Genomic DNA, 19650 nt, shown 5'->3' with positions numbered 1-19650 from the left:
TCTGAGTCTTTCCTATTTTGGGTTTTCCTCCTCCTAGTCATTCTGTTGAGGGGTGGTTGAGGGAATGTATAGAGTCCAAATTATTGACCACAAACCAAGCAAGATGTACCTGTTTTAGAGGGACCTTAGGGTTGATGTCCTCTTGTTTTCCCAGCCTGTCTTCTGGTGAAGGGGCCTGCCACATTGTTACTCAGGCTACCCTGTTTGGGCAGAGTTGCCCTGCCCTTTGTGGTGGGGGATGGGGTCAGTGAAAACCGGTTTTTTGGGGCTTATGTTCTCTGGTGGCTTTCCCTGGCGGCTTTCCACTGTCTCTTCCAAGAGTCAGAGCAGAGGAGACCATTTTCAACCCTCTGCCTCAGAGCAGAGAGATCACAGTTTGTTCTTTAGTGAGCTCTCCAGGCCACACTGTCTCCATTTCTGTCTGTGCTGCTATAAACTGCAGCGTCCTGAGTTGTGCACCTCTCAGCAGTGCTCCCAGTCCTCGCCTTCCAGGTCGGGGCACGTCTCTGCCCTTTGTGCTTCTAAAACCACCAGCCGCCCCCAGTTTGCACGTATGGCCCTGCTGCTCGTTTCATTCTGGGCTGCCCTAAAGTCCCTTTCCCCATTGCTACCAGTCTACAAGTCTGTGCCTGGTCCCCAGCATGGGAGGCTATCACTCACAGGCAGTGTAGGATCCCGACGGCTCAGCTCCCTCACCCTCCCATTTAACCTCCAATATCTGCCCACGGAATCACGGCTCCCCACTTCGTACCAAGAAACCCACCACCTGTGATATTGTGTTTGTAGAGATCCAGATCTATCTTTTCTTACATCTCAGGCTGATTTCATGTGTGTTCAGAGTGGTCTGGCAGAGATCCAGCTCAATTCCGGGGACCGGTTAGAATAGGTTCCCTACTCCTCCACCATCTTCCCCCCACAATCTTTGTTTTTCTTTTTTAAGACTGTTTTGACCATTCTGGGTCTCTTGTGGTTCCATATAAATTTTGCTATTATTTGTTCTAGTTCTGAAAAGGAGAAACGGCATTCTTTTGTTTTTATTTTCTTGATTATTTATGTGAAAGAGAGAGCGAGCGAGCACAGGTGGGGGAGTTGTATAGGGCGAGGGAGAAGCAGACTCCCTGCTGAGCATGGAGCCTGATGCAGGGCTCCATCCCAGGACCCTAAGATCACCAGCTGAGCCAAAGGCAGGTATTTGACTGAGCTACCCAGGCACCCCTATTTTATTTATTTACTTGAGAGAGAGAGTACAAATGGGGGTAAGAGCAGAAGGAGAGGAACAAGCAGACCCTGTGCTGAGCGGAGAGCCCAATGCAGGGCTCAATCCCACAACCCTGAGATCATGACCTGAGCTGAAACCAAGAGTCAGACACCCAACCTCCTAAGCCACCCAGGTGTCCTTGAAAGGTGGCATTCTTATGGACCTTGAAACTAAGCTTTTTATATTTAAGGAAGCTATTGCTTTTGTGCAGAAATTGCTGTTAAGCATTCACATTTTCAAATTCAAAAAGATTGAGGTAAAATACAACTGTGTACTGAAGGAGCATTGCTTGTAATACACAGCTTCAATGCACACACATTCAGAAGCTACCATTTAATCCTATTTTGTGGCATGTACTATGAACTCGGCAGAGAATTCAACCAAACATAAATACAAATAATTTGTATCCTGTTATTTCTGATAAAAAGTTATGAATACATAAGCTTTCACACTCACATGCAAACTCATACTATACCAGAAAAAAATCTGACATATTTACTGCTTAAAAATAAACCTGATTTCCCTTTGAGGTAGAAGCTAATCCCCATTTCTGAATGTTCTGAAAGCCACCCACAAAGGAATTACTCCCAGTGTTCTAGGTTTCATTATGATATCCCTAAATAAAGCAAAGTTAATTAAGTCATAGTAGTACTGCAGGTATATCCAATATTGAGGTTATTAACAACCTGGTTTCAAATCTATGTACCTGAAGGATCATCCCGATATAGTGATAAATATACTGATTTATGTAAATCTGTAATTTTAATATTTCCATCAATATTGAAAAAAATCTGTTCCCTAGTGAAAAAAGTACTAGTTTTTAGCTTTGAGACAAATGAACAATAAGGTAATATTGGACTGAACATTGGTAAAAATCAAATCAATACTTAAAATAAGAAAAGAGCATGTGAAAGCTAAGTTCCCACCTTATAGATAAAATCGAGAAGGTGATTTTTTTTTTAAGATTTTATTTATTTATTTGAGGGAGAGAGAATGAGAGAGAGCACATGAGAGGGGGGAGGGTCAGAGGGAGAAGCAGACTCCCTGCTGAGCAGGGAGCCCGATGCGGGACTCAATCCAGGGACTCCAGGATCATGACCTGAGCCGAAGGCAGTCGCTTAACCAACTGAGCCACCCAGGCGCCCAAGAAGGTGATATTTTTAAAATCATCTCAATTATGAAAATAATAAAATTTTGTTTCTGCTCTGGTTTAATATTTTTGGTTTCTTATCAAAGTTACCTACATTCCTTGTATCATTATTTGACATTCATCATTTTTTTCCATTATAATGCTGCTAAAATAGGTTTCTACTTTTTTTTAATTTAAATATCACATTTTATCTCATTTTCAGATGTGGACAAGGATGGAAAGGAAATCGATGCCACATTAAGGTTAACACTTCCCCTGAAGATTTCACATACACTAATAGTAGGTGACATTGTGACTAAATAATTGTTTAATTTTGGAGTTTTAAATGTTTTTCACTGCATATTCATCTTTTTAATTGGTTTGAAATTCCAGATATATGGGCTCTCCTGTGCATTGGACTAGCTTTCCTGATGATTCATACTATAATCGCAGTTGTGTGTTTTCTTGCAAACAGAAAAGTACCAGTCAGGTAAGTGATGCCTTTGATTGCTGAATAAAATATACCGTGGCAGAACAATTTTCTGAAACATTTCATTTGCTTGATTTTTCTTTCACTGCATTTACATGCAGGTAACTGTAGTGTTTCTGCTTTGTGGATTTATTTCTTTCTGGGCAGAATATAGGAGCTACTTAACAGTAATCATTCTTCTTTTTTCAGTAAAAAGCCTTAAGTTTACTTTTCACATTATGTTAAAAGGAGTTTTGATGACAGAAAGAAAGGGAACATGGCATTCTCCACAGATTAAAAGACATAAGGGGATGAGTGTCCCACGTGTTGGTGGTGTCTGGGGAAGGCAACAGAACTGCAAAAGAAATGCTTTCTTGGTCTTCCAAGTGAACTCTAAACATCAGTGTTTCAGGTCAAGACTCCCAGGTTCTAGGTGATATACAGAACAGAGACCAGGAGCTGCTGTACCCAAAGGAACTCATACAAAACTAAGAAGACCCCAATTACTGGAGGGAGAGAGTCTGGTAGGATAGTGGAGTAGGAGGATCCCAAGCTCACCTCCTCCCACGGATACACCTAGATAACAGCCACATCAGGGCAACTAACCCAGAAAATGACCCAAAGACTGGCAAAACAGGCTCTGTACAGTTAATTCTAGAGCAGTGGCCACATCAAAAATGGCAGGAGGGACAGAGAAACAGTCAAGAACGAAACTCCCACATGATTAACCACAAACAGGAGGTACACCACAATCATGAAGCCAGAAGAGGAACAGACCCCACACCAGGCACCCCAGACATGAGGGACCTGCATTGGAAAAACAAGTCCCCGTAATATTTGGCTCTGAAAACAAGTGGGGCTTAACTTTTGGAGTTTTTATAACTAGCAGAGCTTAAAACTGAGTACTTCAAAAATCAGTAGGTTGTACTCTGGAAGAGCTGGACAGCAATAGGAAACTGAGTCCCCATCCTTAAAAATAGAACATAACAAACAACCCTGCCAAAATATAGCAAAGCAGCAGCAATCTGAAAATTACTTGGGGCATGCATGAAGTAGATTTCTTTACTAATCTCAGAATGCATGCTGCAAGGGCAAGGATTTTTAGGAGACTTATCCAAGAATATAAGAGCTGGCAGGTGACATTTCTCCTCCCTGCCAGCTTAGATAACCAGACAGCTTCAAGAATGAGCATGAGCACTCATTATCTAGCTTGCTAACACTGTATACCCTACCTGAAATTCTCCTATGGATCTGCCCCCATCATACCCACCCAACTGGGCAGGAGCCACTCCAAAGCAGTGACTGTCAAAACTCATTCTACAAGTAGCCCTGCTAGGAACCAGTAACATTCCCCACCTACCCTGCTAACACCACATGCCCTGCATTCTACAGCAGATCCATCCCATTCAACCTGCTCCACTGGGGAGGAGTCCCTCCATCGCAGCTTCTGACAAGTATTATCCTGCAATCAACTACAACAGTGAAAAGCACCACTCCAAAGGGACTCCTGCTCTGGGGAGAGGGGAAAATAACCATATACACCAGTTCCACTGCAGCCCCAGCAGGGGACTAGGGACAGACATCTGATCAGACTGCCACCACCACCCACCAATAAAAAACTCACAGGGAGCAGCACAAGGAAAAAGCCCTGTAGTTCAGGATCACTGCAACCCTAACAGACTGGGGGCAGATATTTGGTCTCACTGAAGACCCCATTCACCAATGAAAACCTCTCAGGGAACAATGCAGGAAGAACGTCCTACAATCTGATGCTCCCACAGCCCCAGCAAACTGGCTGATGGCAGGCATTTGGTCTGAACCAACTTAAAGCCCAAGGCAACCACAGATTGGCCCCTTAACAGCACAAGGACCATACCCTACCCAGAATAGAGAAAGGGGGCCTTTGTAGCCAACTGGACAGAAGACAAACAAGGCTCAGCCACAACAGGGTGCATGCTATACATAAAGGAAACAACTCTGTAGTGACAGGCTCTGGTGAAGAGGGAGCAGTGCTCTAAAACGCACCACAGGACGTCTTCTTCGTAAGGCCACTAATTTTAAATCAGAAGACATAAATGATTTTCCTACTATAGAGTAATAAACACAGAGATAAACAAAATGAGACAGAACAATAGGTCACAAATGAGAGAACAGGACAAAATCACAGCAAAAAAACTAAAGGAAAAGGAGATAAGCAATATGCCTAACAGAGAACTCAAAAGTAATGATCATAAAGAACTTACTGGACTAGAGAAAAGAGTGGAGGATCTCAGTGAGGCTTTAACAAAGAGATAGAAAACATAAAAAAAAGACCCAGAGATGAAGACCTCAATAACTGAAATTAAAAATACACTAGGTGAAATGAACAGTAAGAGGAAGCAGAAGAACAGATCAATGACCTGGAGGACAGAATAATGGAAAACAGCTGAACAGCAGAAAGAAAAAGAATAAGAAAAATTGAGAATAGGTTAAAGGAACTCAGCAACATCATCAAGTGTAATAACATTCACATTATAGGAATCCAAGAAGAAGAGAGAGAAAAGGAGGCATAAAATTTATTTGAAGAAATAATAGCTGAAAATTTCCCTAATCTGGGAAAGGAAACAGAAATCCAGATCCAAGGGGCAGAGAGAGCCCCCAACAAAATCAACCCAAGGAGGTTCACACCAAGACATATAATAATTAAAATGGAAAAAAAAATATTGATAAAAAGAAAATTTCAAAAGCAACAAGAGAACAGAAGACAGGTACCCCATAAAGCCTCTTTTTTAGCAGAAACTTTGCAGGCAAGAGAAGGGCATGATCTGTTGAAAATGCTGAAAGGGAAAAAAACCTACAACCAAGAATACTGTATCCAACAAGGCTATCATTCACAATACAAGGGCTGATAAAGAGTTCCCAAATAAATGTTAAAAATGCTCATCACCACTAAACCAGTCATACAAGAAACGTTAAAACAGAGTCTGATTGGAAAGAAAATGTCATAAACAGAAGATAAATTTGAAAAGAGAAAATTTTCATACACAAATACAAACATAATAAAAATTACCAGATTTGGAGCACCTGGCTGGCTCAGTCAGAAGAGCATGCAACTTTTGATCTCTGAGTTGTGAGTTCAAGCCCCAAGTTGGGTGTAGAGAATAAATAAACTTTAAAATAAACAAATGTACATACTAGATTAATCATATATAACACAAGTACAGAGGTTAAAACACAAAAGCAGTAAAATCAATTATATCACTAAACATTAGCAAGTTATTAAAAAATAAAAGGATGCAAAGTATGATATCATATACATAAAACATGGAGGGGGGTAAAGATGTTGTGCTTTTAGAATGGGTTCCAACTTAAGCAACCATCAACTGATGTAGATTTCTATACGCATAGGATATTATACAGCAACCCAATGGTAACCAGAAATTAAAAACCTGTAACAGATATGCAAAAACATAAAAAGAAAGCATTTCAAGTATATCACTAAAGAAAGCTAGCACACCACAATGGAAGAGAGCAAGAAAAGAAAGAAACAGGGAAGAACTACCCAAACAACAATAAAACAAGTAACAAAATGTCAGTAAGTACATACCTATTGCTAATTACTTTGAATGTAAATGAACTAAAAACTCCAATCAAAAGACACAGGGTGACTGAGATAAAAGAGCAAAACTTATGTATAAGCTGCCTATAAGAGAATCACTTCACACCTAAAGACACGTGCGAATTGAAAGCAAAGGATGGAAAATCATTTACCATGCAAATGAAGCGAAAAGAAAGCTGGGTAACAGTACTTAATAGCAGATAAAATAAACCTTAAACAAAGACTGGTAACAAGAGACAAGGACACTACCCAGTGATAAAGGGAACAATCCAACGAGAATATTAACAATTGTAAATATTTACACACCCAACATGGAAGCACCTAATACATAAAAAAAACTATTAAGAGACAATAAGGATTAAACTGACATTAATATAAACTGACATTAATATAATAATAGTAGGGGACTTTTAACACCTAACTTACATCGATGGATAAATCATCCGGACAGAACATCAACAAGAAAACAGTGGCTTTGAATGACACATTGGACTAAATGGATCTAACAGATATATTCAGAGAACCCCATTCAAAAACAACAGAATAGGGCGCCTGAGTGGCTCAGTTGGTTAAGCGACTGCCTTCGGCTCAGGTCATGATCCTGGAGTCCCGGGATCGAGTCCCGCATCGGGCTCCCTGCTCGGCGGGGAGTCTGCTTCTCCCTCTGGCCCTCCCCCCTCTCATGCTCTCTGTCTCTCATTCTCTCTCTCTCTCAAATAAATATAAATAAAAATCTTTAAAAAAAAACAAACAGAATACACATTGTTTCCAAGGGCAAATGGGACATTCTCCAGAATAGATTGTTAGGCTACAAGTCTCAGCAAATTCACAAGAACTGAAATCATATCATGCATCTTCTTTGACCACAACAGTATGAATGTATAAATCGATCACAAGAAAAAATCTGGAAAGAACACAAATACATGGAGCCTAATGACACGCTTCTAAACAGCAAATGGGTCCAAAAATCTTTGAGATGCAGCAAAAGCTATTCTAAAAGGGAAGTTTATAGCAATATAGGTCCACCTCAAGAAGAAAAATCTCAAATAAGCAACCTAACCTTACACCTAGAGGACCAAGAAAAAGAAAAACAAAGCCCCAAACCAGCAGAAGGAAAAAAATAATATTAGAGCAGAAATCAATGAAACAGAGACTGAAAAAAAAATAAGAAAACAGATCAATGAACCAGGTACTATTTTTTTGAAAATATCAACAAAACTGATATACCTTTAGCCAGACTCATCCAGTAAGAGAGAGGACTCAAATACATAAAATCAGAAATGAAGAGGAGAAATACCCATTGAAACCACAGAAATACAAACAATAATAGAGATTTTGAAAAATTATATGCTAACAAATTGTTCAACCTCGAAGAAATGGATAAATTCCTAGGAACATAAAACCTTCCAATCTGAATCAGGAAGAAATACAAAATTTGAACAGACTGAATACTACCAATGAAATTGAATCAGTTCAATGAGATACCACCTCACACCAGTCAGAATGGCTAAAATTAACAAGTCAGGAAATGACAGATGTTGGCGAGGATGTGGAGAAAGGGAAACCCACCTACACTATTGGTGGGAATGCAAGCTGGTGCTCTGGAAAACAGTATGGAGGTTCCTCAAAAAGAAAATAGAGCTACCATATGACCCAGCAATTGCACTACTGAGTATTTACCCCAAAGATACAAATGTAGTGATCCAAAGGGGCACATGCACCCCATTGTTTATAGCAGCAATGTCCACAATAGCCAAACTATGGGAAGAGCCTAGATGTCCATCAACAGGTGAATGATTAAATAAGATGTGGTATATATATACAATGGAATATTATGCAGCCATCAAAAAAAACCCAAATCTTGCCATTTGCAACTACGTGGATGGAACTAGAAGATATTATCTAAGCGAAATAAGTCAATCAGAGAAAGACAATTATTGTATGATCTCACTGATAAGTGGAATTTGAGAAACAAGACAGAGTATCATAGGGGAAGAGAGGGAAAAATGAAACAAGACAAAACCAAAGAGGGAGACAAACCATAAGAGACTCTTAATCTCAGGAAACAGAGTTGCTGGAGTGGAGGGGGGTGAGAGGGATAGGGTGGCCAGGTGATGGACACTGGGGAGGGTATGTGCTATGGTGAGTGCTGCAAACTGTGTAAGACTGATGAATCACAGACCTGTTCCCCTGAAACAAATAATACATTAAATGTTAATTAAAAAAAAAAAAAGAACTTGTATCAGTAATCAAAAACTCCCAAAAAACACAGGTCCAGGAAGAGATGGCTTGAAAGGTGAATTCTATCAAATATTTAAAGAAGAGTTAATACCTACTCTTCTCAAACTATTCCAAAAAAATATAAGATGAAGGAAAGATTCCAAATTCATTGGACAAGGCCAGCATTACCCTGATACCAAGACTAGATAAAGACACTACAAAAAAAGGGAAACTACAGGCCAATCTCTGTAATGAACATAGTTGTAGAAATCCTCAACAAATATTAGCAAATCAAATCTGATACATTAAAAAAATCATTCAGGCTAAAATTAAAAAGTCAGGAAATGACAGATGTTGGCGGGAATGCGGAGAAAGGGGAACGCTCCTACACTGTTGGTGGGAATGCAAGCTGGTGCAACCACTCTGGAAAACAGTATGGAGGTTCCTCAAAAAGTTGAAAATAGAGCTACCATACGATCCAGCAATTGCACTACTGGGTATTTACCCCAAAGATACAAATGTAGGGATCCGAAGGGGTACATGCACCCCAATGTTTATAGCAGCAATATCCACAATAGCCAAACTGTGGAAAGAGCCAAAATGTCCATCGACAGATGAATGGATAAAGAAGATGTGGTGTGTACACACACACACACACACACACACACACACACACACACAGGAATATTATGCAGCCATCAAAAGGAATGAGATCTTGCCATTTGCAACAACGTGGATGGAACTGGAGGGTGTTATGCTGAGTGAAATAACTCTATCAGAGAAAGACAAGTATCATATGATCTCACTGATATGAGGAATTCTTTTTTTTTTTTTAAGATTTTATGTATTCATTTGAGACACAGAGAGAGAGAAAGCATGAGCAAGGAGAGAGGCAGAGGGAGAGGGAGAAGCAGGCTCCTCATTGAGCCAGGAACCCAATGTGGGCCTCGATCCCAGGACCCTGGGATCATGACCTGAGCCGAAGGCAGGCGCTTAACCATCTGAGCCACCCAGGTGCCCCTGATATGAGGAATTCTTAATCTCAGGAAATGAACTGAGGGTTGCTGGAGTGGGGGGGGTAGGAGGGATGGGATGGCTGGATGATAGACATTGGGGAGGGGATGTGCTATGGTGAGCGCTGTGAATTGTGCAAGACTGTTAAATCACAGATCTGTACCTCTGAAACAAATAATGCAATATATGTTAAGAAAAAAAAAAAAGAAGATAGCAGGAGGGGAAGAATGAAGGGGGGGAAATCGGAAGGGGAGATGAACCATGAGAGACGATGGACTCTGAAAAACAAACAGGGTTCTAGAGGGGAGGGGGCTGGGAGGATGGGTTAGCCTGGTGATGGGTATTAAAGAGGGCACTTTCTGCATGGAGCACTGGGTGTTATGCACAAACAATGAATCATGGAACCTTACATCAAAAACTAATGATGTAATGTATGATGATTAACATAACAATAAAAATTTTTTTAAAAGATGAGCATAACAAAAAAAAAGGAAGTAATCAAGGAAACAATACAGTAAACTTAAGGTGTTCCTCTTAATATTATAGAGGAGTTTCTGCCTGTTGGCAAGTAATTTGTTAAAGTTTGGTGTTGGGAAGTAAGTTTTCTGAGATTTCCCAAATGTCTGAGACTAGGTCGCTCTTACTGTGATTCCCACAGCACATCACATCGCTGGAGGAATAAAGTGCAGTCCCTATACAAAAAAAAAAAAAAAAAAAATCATTCACCATGATCCAGTGGGATATATTTCAGAGATAACAGTGGTTCAGTATTTACAAATCAATCAGTGTGATCTATCACATTAACAAGAGCAAGGATAAAAACCATATGATCATCTCTATAAATGCAGAAAAATCATCTGAGAAAGTATGATTCCATTCATGATAGAAACTCTCAATGTAATGGGTTTAGAGGGAACATACCTCAACATGATACAGGCCATATATGAAAAAAACACAGTGTTAACATCATACTCTGTGGTGAAAAACTGAGAGCTTGTCCTCTAAGACCAGGAATAAAACAAGGATGTCCACTCTCACCAATTTTATTCAACAAAGTACTGGAAACCCTAGCCACAGCAATCAGACAAGAAAAGAAATACAGGCATCCAAATTCATAACAAAGAAGTAAAACTTTCACTATTTGCAGATGGCATAATACTATCTATAGAAAACCATAAATACTTCAAAAAACTACTAAAACTGATAAATGAATTTGGTAAAGTCACAGGATACAAAATTAACATACAGAAATCTACTGAATTTCTATACACTAATAATGAAGTAGCAGAAAGAGAAATTAAGAAAACAATCCCATTTACAATTGCACCAAAAATAATAAAATACTAAGAATGAACTTAACCAAGGTGAACTTCCTTACTCTGACAACTCTTAACAAATTCATGAATGAAATTACAGATGACAGAAACAAATGGAATGATATTCCATGCTCATGAATTGAGAGAACATTGTTAAAATGTCCATACTACCCAAAGTAATCTACAGACTTAAAGCAATCACTTTCAAAATAACATCATTTTTAACAGAACTAGAATGATCCTAAAATTTATATGACATCACAAAAGACCCCAACAGCCACAGTCATCTTGAAAAAGAAGAAAACTGGAAGTATCACAACCCCAGATTTCATGATATACTACAAAGCTGTAGTAATCATAACAGTATGATACTGGCACATAGATCAATAGAACAGAATAGAGAGCCCAAAAATAAACCATGCTTATATGGTCAATTCATCTATAACAAAGGAGACAAGAATATGCAATTGGAAAAAGTCTCTTCAATAAATGGTGCTGGGAAAACTGGACAGTTACATGCAGAAGAATGAACCTGGACCACTTTCTTACACCATACAAAAAAATAAACTCAAAGTGGATTGAAGATCTAAGTGTGAGACCTGAAGCCATCAACTTTGTACAGGAAAATACAGGCAGTGCTTTTTTTGACACATTTTTCTGGATATGTCTCCTCAGGCAAGAGAAACAAAAGCAAAATTAAACTACTGGGATTGTTTCATAAAAAAGGCTTTTGCACTGCAAAGGAAATAACTGACAAAACAATAAAGTAACCTACTGAATGGGAGAAGATATTTGCAAATGATACATCTGATAAGGAGTTATCATCCAAAATATATCAAGAACTTTTATAACTCAACTTCCAAAAATAATCTGGTTAAAAATGGGCAGAGGAGGGCGCCTGGGTGGCTCAGATGGTTAAGCGTCTGCCTTCAGCTCAGGTCATGATCCCGGGGTCCTGGGATCGAGTCCCGCATCGGGCTCTCTGCTCCTTGGGAACCTGCTTCTCCCTCTGCCTCTCTCTCTCTGTCTCTCATGAATAAATAAATAAAATCTTTAAAAAAAAAAAATGGGCAGAGGATCTTACCTCAGTGTCAGGTCATGACTTTTTTCCCAAAGGAGATATCCAGATGGCCAACAGACACATGAAAAGATGGTAAACATCATCTAATCATCAGGGAAATGCAGATCAAAACCACAATGAGATATCACCTCACACCTAGCAGAATAGCTAAAATAAAAAAAGACAAGAAATAACAAGTGTTGAGGAGGATGTGGAGAATGAGGAACCCTCATACACCGTAGGTGCTAATGCAAATTGGTACAGCCACTGTAGAAAACAGTATGGGGGTTCCTCAAAAAATTAAAAATAGCATTACCCTATGATATAGTAATTCCACTAGTGAGCATTTATCCAAAGAAAACAATCACTAATTTGAAAAGATATACATATCTCTATGTTTACTGCAGCATTATTTACAATAGCCAAACTATGGAAGCATCTCAAGTGTCCATGATAGATGAATGAATAAAGAATATGTGATATATGGGCACCTGGGTGGTTCCATCAGTTAAGCGTCTGACTCTTGATTCAGCTCAGGTCATAATCTCAGGATTGTGAGCTCAAGTCCCACGTCGGGATTTGCACTCAGTGTGGAGTCTGCTTGGGATGTTCTCTGTCTCCTTCGCCCTCTCCCTCCCATTCATGCTCACTCTCATTCTCTCTAAATAAAATCTTAAAAAAAAAAAAAAAGATGTGACACACACAATGGAATATTTCTCAGCCATAAGGAAGAAATAAATCTTCCCATTTGCAGTAACATGTATGGATCTAGAGGGTATAATGCTAAGTGATATAAGTCTGTCAGAGAAAGACAAATACCATATGATTTCACTCATATGTGGAATTTTATAAACAAAGAAAAAAGAGACCAAGAAATAAGACTCATACATAGAGAACAAACTAATTGTTGTCAGTGGGAGGTGGGTGGGGAATGGGTGAAATAGATAAAGGGCATTAAGAGTACACTTACCTTGATGAGCACTGAGAAATGTGTAGAATTTTTTGAATCATTATATTGTATACCTGAAACTTAATACTGTATATTTTTCATATTTGAATTAAAAACCAAAACCAAACATAACAAAAAGTAAGAAGAGCTTACAATCTACATTGCCATTCAGGATCCTGGGAGCTTCCTGCCCAATATCCATCTTCCTATTATCCATATGGGATACAGGTCACCCCAATAATGAAAATGATTTTTTCCATGAACTAAGCAAGATAAGGGCTCAGAATAAGATTTAATGACATTTTAAGAAATTAAAGAAATGAATCATCTCTTGCATGCCAAAATGTATGATCAAAGATTTAGATCTACAGCAATACTAATGTGTCACAGAATACTGGATAACTATTTTCCTTGGTGCCAATTTTTTGTATACTTGATGAATTCTTCTCAGATCGCCAGCCTGCAATCATGGTAATTAGCAGACACCAATCTTGATATCATCAATTAAGGCAGTTATTATGGATCTATGGTTTCATCAGGAAAAAAAATGACATCTTCAATCTATTACTTTCAAGAAGATCTTACTCATCTATTAATTCTTTAATTATTTCTTATGTGCTTGAAATAGACAAATATGGATACAAACGTGAATGAGAAGCAGTCTGGATTTAAAGGAGTTTGTAATCTAGTGAGAAAGATACACACAAAGCTTCTAAGTGAAATACAATTTTGTGCTAGAATGCACACATTAGGATTCTCTAGAGAAACGATTAGATAGATATTCTATTGTTTCTCTGTGTGTGTATGTGTATGTGTATATATGTCTTTATCTTAATATATTAACATATAATATAGAATATTGACAAATTTTATAAATATATTAATACATTTTGATAGAAGATATCTTAAGATAAACATATTTCTATAAATATTACATCATACTTATATAATATTAATTATACAAGTTATACATAATATTGATGGAATAATTTTAATTATAATAATTTTAAATATTAATATATTGAAATAGAGATTAGTATCTTTGAAATAGAGATTTTAAAGAATTGGCTCATATAATTGTGGGGGCTGGCAAGAATGAAACTTGTAGGGCAGGATGCTAAGTTGGAAATTCAAGCAAGAGTTGATGGTGCTGGGTTGAGTCCAAAATCCACCAGGCAAATATATCAGGCTAGAAACAAAGGTAGTATTTCTACACTGTAGCCTGAGGCAGAATTCCTTCTTCCTCTGGAAACCTCAATCTTTGCTGTTAAAGCCTTTAAATGATTGAAAGGCCCACCCACATTATGGAAGGAATCTGCTTTACTTAAACTTGGCTGATTGTAAATGTTAATCATACCTAAAAATACCTTCACGGCAACATCTAGACTAGTGTTGGGTAAACAATTGGGCATTATAGCCTAGCCAAGTTGACACATAATCATCACAATATGTGAACAAGTTGTCATATTAACACAACCAGTGAGAATATTCAAAAAGAACCCTAAATTTCACTCCTGCAGATCTGTGTTGGACAGTCTGTACCATGGGGGCTATGGAGAGATCTCTCAGACAAATGCTGTTTGCATTACACCACAGCCTGACAGCCACTTCTTTTTCTCTCTCATTTCTGTCCTTCAATTTTATACTTTCCCTCTATACCTGCTTTCCTTCCCATCTACACACTCTCCATGGGAGATGTCATTCATCTCCAAGGTTTTATGCTGTCTATATGTTAATGGCTTCAAAACATCTTTCTCTTACTGAAATTCTGTCCAAGATCCAGATCCATACTATGCTTTCAACCATTTCCTAGAGTTCTACATAGAATTTTTTTCTAGATTCACTGACTTTAACATATAAGATATTAGTATCTGTCATTTCCATATTCTGGAACCTACCTTTGAGGTCCCAGAAATAAAGGGTAACTTCATTATTTAAGATGAAAAGCTTAGACATAACTGCTTATATCACCCTATCTGAACACACCAGGACTCTTAGGTGACAGTAACTCCTCTAGCAGAAGATTCACAAGAAACTGAGGGAAACTGGCTACATTCCTCAATTAAGAGGCTCCTAGCTGTTGAAGACTACCAATAATTGGGGTCATCAAACACAACCCACTGAGGGCTGTAATGGAAGCAGAACCCTTTATACTGCCATCACCCAATCTTTCATCTCTCTGGTCTACCCTAAGGAAAGGACTGGAAAGAAAAGAGGAAAAGGCATTCTTGGAGTCATTGTCTTTGGAGTAGTGCAGTATTTATGATAAGAAATTTTACCTCTTTCCAATGAAGAAGGGGAAGGATATACCATCACCAGCACTACTCAGCACCAAATGATGGGAGGCTCCCAAGAGAATCAACAGTTCAGATTGGTGATGTCCAGAAAAAAGTGAAAAATCTGCAAAATCTGCTTCCTGGTGCTCATTAGAGCAAAGTGTAGGGGAAAAAAAAAAAAAAAAGGTCTTAGGAGTATTTAACACATGTACTTTTTCAGACAGACATAAAGATAATTTTTGGTTTACTGTTCTGAAAATAGATAGCCATGGGAGTATTCTGTATTCACTGGCCTTAAAAGATCTGTGGTATAATATACCAGGGGTATATATACTGGGGTAAGAGGGCAGGAGAGGGCGGTGGGGATTTAGCTGCATCCCAGTTATGCATGATCCTCCAAAGGAATGGAAGAGAACCTAAAGCTTCCTTCTTCAGTGCATTTGAAGAAGCACAGAGAACAGAGACAAATTGGAGTTGTATGGCTGTTCAGGCAGCTGCTAGTTTAAGTGAGGCAATGCCTCTCCTGGAGAGGGCATTGGGGGCCAGACTGAGCTGAAAGCTGACATAGCTGCCTTTCTTCTATTTAATGACAGAAGGGGCCCAATGAAGCTGATTTACACATACACACAAAATCCATATACTATTACCATGGAGTTCAGGACAGGAGAAGTCCACCAAAAAAGTGAGAACTATACAAATGCATTGTGCAAACGGTGACAGGTGGGAGGAGGGGCTCCCTACTAATGATAGCTAACTAGACAGTAGGAATATTCCAGCCACCCATTTCCCCCTCTTCTCATTGTCTACACCAGAGTTAAGCCTCAAGAAAAGGGGTGGGGATGTTTCAAAGCCACATCATGACCCTCATCCTCTTCCTTACCCTAAGCAGTAGTTATGGTCAAATGTCAAGTCTGAAATGGGGAAGGAACAGGACACAAATTGAGGTTAGAATCTGATAATACTTGGCATCTTTCAAGTGGATTGGATTATCTTTTAATCATTAAAAACTAACTTTTGATCATTAAAAGTGATAATATAGCTATGGAATTTGCCCAAGATATGTGAACTGGACCAAGAATGAGGGGTGATTGATAGAACATGGTAGAAAAAAAGGACTGTAAAAGAAGAAAAGCACTTCAATGTTTTTAAATTACCTTCTTGGAATAGCTCACTCAATCAGGTACCCAAATGTTAGTCTCTACTTCCTAGAAGAGGCAGGCAAGGTCCACAGTTGAGGTTCCAGACAGTATCTCTGTCTGTGACCCTCTGATTTACCTCCCTGTCCACTTCCCTCTCTCTAGTACTTTCTCTTCTGACTTCTAAAATCTCAAAAGGTTTTATTCCCTATTACTGCCCAACACAAGTATCACTCAAGACTGTATTCTCAGTCTTGTTAATGATCTCCTGAATTGCTCACTACACATCCTGCCCCAGAGGCCACAATGATAAGTTCTCATTTGTGGGACTGAGGAGAGGAGCCCCTCAAAGGAACCAGATAAGCCAAAACTTGAGCTGCCCCCATTCTCTCTACCAGGGGTCTCCTGACTACAGGATGCTTATCTTAGGTCTCAGAGACTTCTCAAAGGTATGCAGCGTAAGTAGTTTCAAGGAGACATTAAAATTTAACATACTTTTCTCACTGAAAAAGGTACATCTGGCCTGCTGCTTCCCCTTTCTCATTTCTTCTTTCACAGGTATCCTCTTTACCTCACACCTATCCTCAATCTCATCAAAATAAATTATAAGGGAGAGGACAGAATATCCCCCGGGGGGCCAAATAGAAGCATGATCTGCAAATACAGCCCCCCAAAAGGGATTCATGTACTAAGATACTTGAATTAAGATGTAATGAAGGGGAGGCAGGAGAGGAATCTTTTGCCAAGTTACTTCTCTCTCCCTCTCCCTCTCTCTCCTTTCCCACTCAGAATTTGAAAATTAATTGAGATGATTGCCATGGGACACATTTTAACATATCTATTTGAGTTGAACAATGAAGTCAGTCTTTTTCTGAAAATTAAGTTTGATCTGAGTGGAGAGCAGGACTGACTTTTGTCAGATTTCATGGCAGACAAATTCAATAATTTTAAGGAACTCACATAATTCAGAAATTATATCCTTTGCAACCACTAAATTTACAATAAAAATTCTAGATGTTAACTTAAAAATATAAAAGGAGAGGTATAGTTTTTTTTCTAAATTATTTTAGGGAAACTCAAATGGCAATGTTCAAAGACCACTGCACCAAGTTTAACTTTCCACCATTCCCACCCTTCCACCCCCTACTCTTTGGAAAACTTCTCACCATTCCCCCAAAACACATGGTTTCCCACACCCGCTGCCTGACAGAGCTATCCAAACCCACATATTTTTGATACCAAGCAAAAACATCCTGGCTTCCCTTCAGGTTTAGTCACTGAGCTGTCAGAATGCTGTCCTCAGGAAGACAGTTACAACACTATTATGTAGTATTATTACTTAACTATTTCCATATTAACCAGTCCTTTTCTCATGTCCCCGGTATCTAGCTCTGAATGCATAATCGGTATCCACTACATGACTACTGAAGACTAGCTATACTTTATTGACCATTACTGCTTCAGAGCATCACCAAAAACATTGCTTATGTCTACAGGTTACATTTAAATAATAATGTTGCACATCAGATTTTTAAGTCTTTTGATTCACCCTGAAAATAATATCAAAATTGAAATATACAGGAATTAACGCAAGGAGGAAATTTGTTACTCTCTGTAAATAAATCTTAAGATCTTTCATTAGATTTTGTAAAAAGGATCTGTAGCATAAGAAGCCCTTCAGTGACTTAAGAGGAACTTTTATTATTTTTTTTAAAAACCACAGGATGGAGCACTGCATGCTCAGACAATGCTAAGCACAGCAATAAGCTTCTTAAAGTTGTTTTTAGAGATCTGTTTCCTAGATTTTATTATACATTCTGTGACCCTTCTGTTAGCTACTTGCTACCATATATATTAGTGAGGATTCTTTGACTGGAGGGGAAGAAAGCATCTCAAGCTAGCTTAATCAAAACAAAGAATTTAGTGTAAAAATGTACATTTCCCAGAGCTCAAAGATAACAATGAATGAGGTTGGGAAGGGCTGGACCCAGTGGTATTCTTCATCTGCCTCTCATCTCTGCTGCTTTTTGCTTCTCTGTTTGGTGATTCTCTGAACATGTATTTCCTCTACTCCCATCTTTATAACAAAATGGTGCTACAAAATGGTAGTTACCCATTTAGGCATGTGGAGAAATTAGATCTTTGTCTTTTTGTCCCCATTACTTATTCCAAAAGAAAACCTACTGATTAGGCTACTTGGGGGTCAAGATCCCATTTCTGGTCAAATCACCTATGGGAGAGATTTGGCATAGGATCAATATGCAAACATTGCTGCAGAGACTCTATACAAGCAAGGCACTATAGTGTGGGAATGGAGGTCATCATGAAAAGTCTCTGAAAAGTATCTAGTACCCCTTCTCTCCACGGCCGCAAATCCACCAGATTGACACTTTAGAGGAAGTTAACAAATATGGCAGTCTTCTAGAGTTGTTTCAGTAATCAAAAGTAGATGTGATCATCAAACATATACCTAGAAATGAAGAATAAAGGATACAAATAAATAGTGGACTATTTATTCTTACCTTACCTGAAGCCATATAATACCCACTGCTTTTCTATTTTAGATTGTATCTTCTTTGCCTGGGGAAAACTAGGCAATAAAAGGCTATTTATTATGCTGCACTGCGGCAGTTACTCCTGAAGGATTGTGTTAATTTAATAAAAGTTTAAAATAATCATATTTCATTTAGTTATGCTAAGAAATAAGATAACGTCCCTGTGAGGATTTTTTTTAAGTTTGCATCTGGAAATTTCTAAATAATTTCATAGGATTGTAAGTGTGTGCAACAGTGGAAAGATTGTGGAGTAGGAAATTTTAAGACCTGAATGTGATCTTGGGAATGCTTCATGATTCAACTCCACAAACATTTAAGATTTCCTATGTGCTAGTCTTGAGAGAGCTCGAAAATACATAAGTTGATACCCTGCTTTCTGACTCATAACATATGTTTAACTATGATGAGTGTAATAGTAAAAATGTAAACCAAAATATTCTGGGGGTAAAGTGGAAGGAAAGTATAATCAAGAGAATGACTGGTGTTTATATTTCTGATAAGAAAGAAGGTGATTAGGATCTCCACAGCTGAACCAGCTGCCTATAACCCCATGGGAGTTACAGGTGTTCTTCTTTTTTGAGATGCTTGAATGGGTGGCCCTGGCCCCCAAATAAAGTTAACTATCCCTCTAATACTATATTCTCTCTACCAGACCCTTTGCCACTGCAAA

At 38.6% G+C, this 19650-nt stretch overlaps 1 protein-coding gene across 1 annotated transcript in view; it reads left to right on the top strand.

Moving 5' to 3' along the window:
- Positions 1-19650, top strand: part of MALRD1 (MAM and LDL receptor class A domain containing 1) — an 807963-nt gene that overhangs the window by 767070 nt on the left and 21243 nt on the right. Inside the window, exons 38-39 of the mRNA XM_035022447.1 lie at positions 2611-2687; positions 2781-2877. Coding sequence (XP_034878338.1) covers positions 2611-2687; positions 2781-2877 — 174 coding nt within the window. The remainder of the gene's footprint in view (positions 1-2610; positions 2688-2780; positions 2878-19650) is intronic.

Source organism: Mirounga leonina, unplaced genomic scaffold, assembly GCF_011800145.1.
Source record: "Mirounga leonina isolate KUSES-001 unplaced genomic scaffold, KU_Mleo_1.0 Mir_175, whole genome shotgun sequence".
NCBI lineage: Eukaryota > Metazoa > Chordata > Mammalia > Carnivora > Phocidae > Mirounga > Mirounga leonina.
This window is presented reverse-complemented; position numbering and strand designations above follow the sequence as displayed.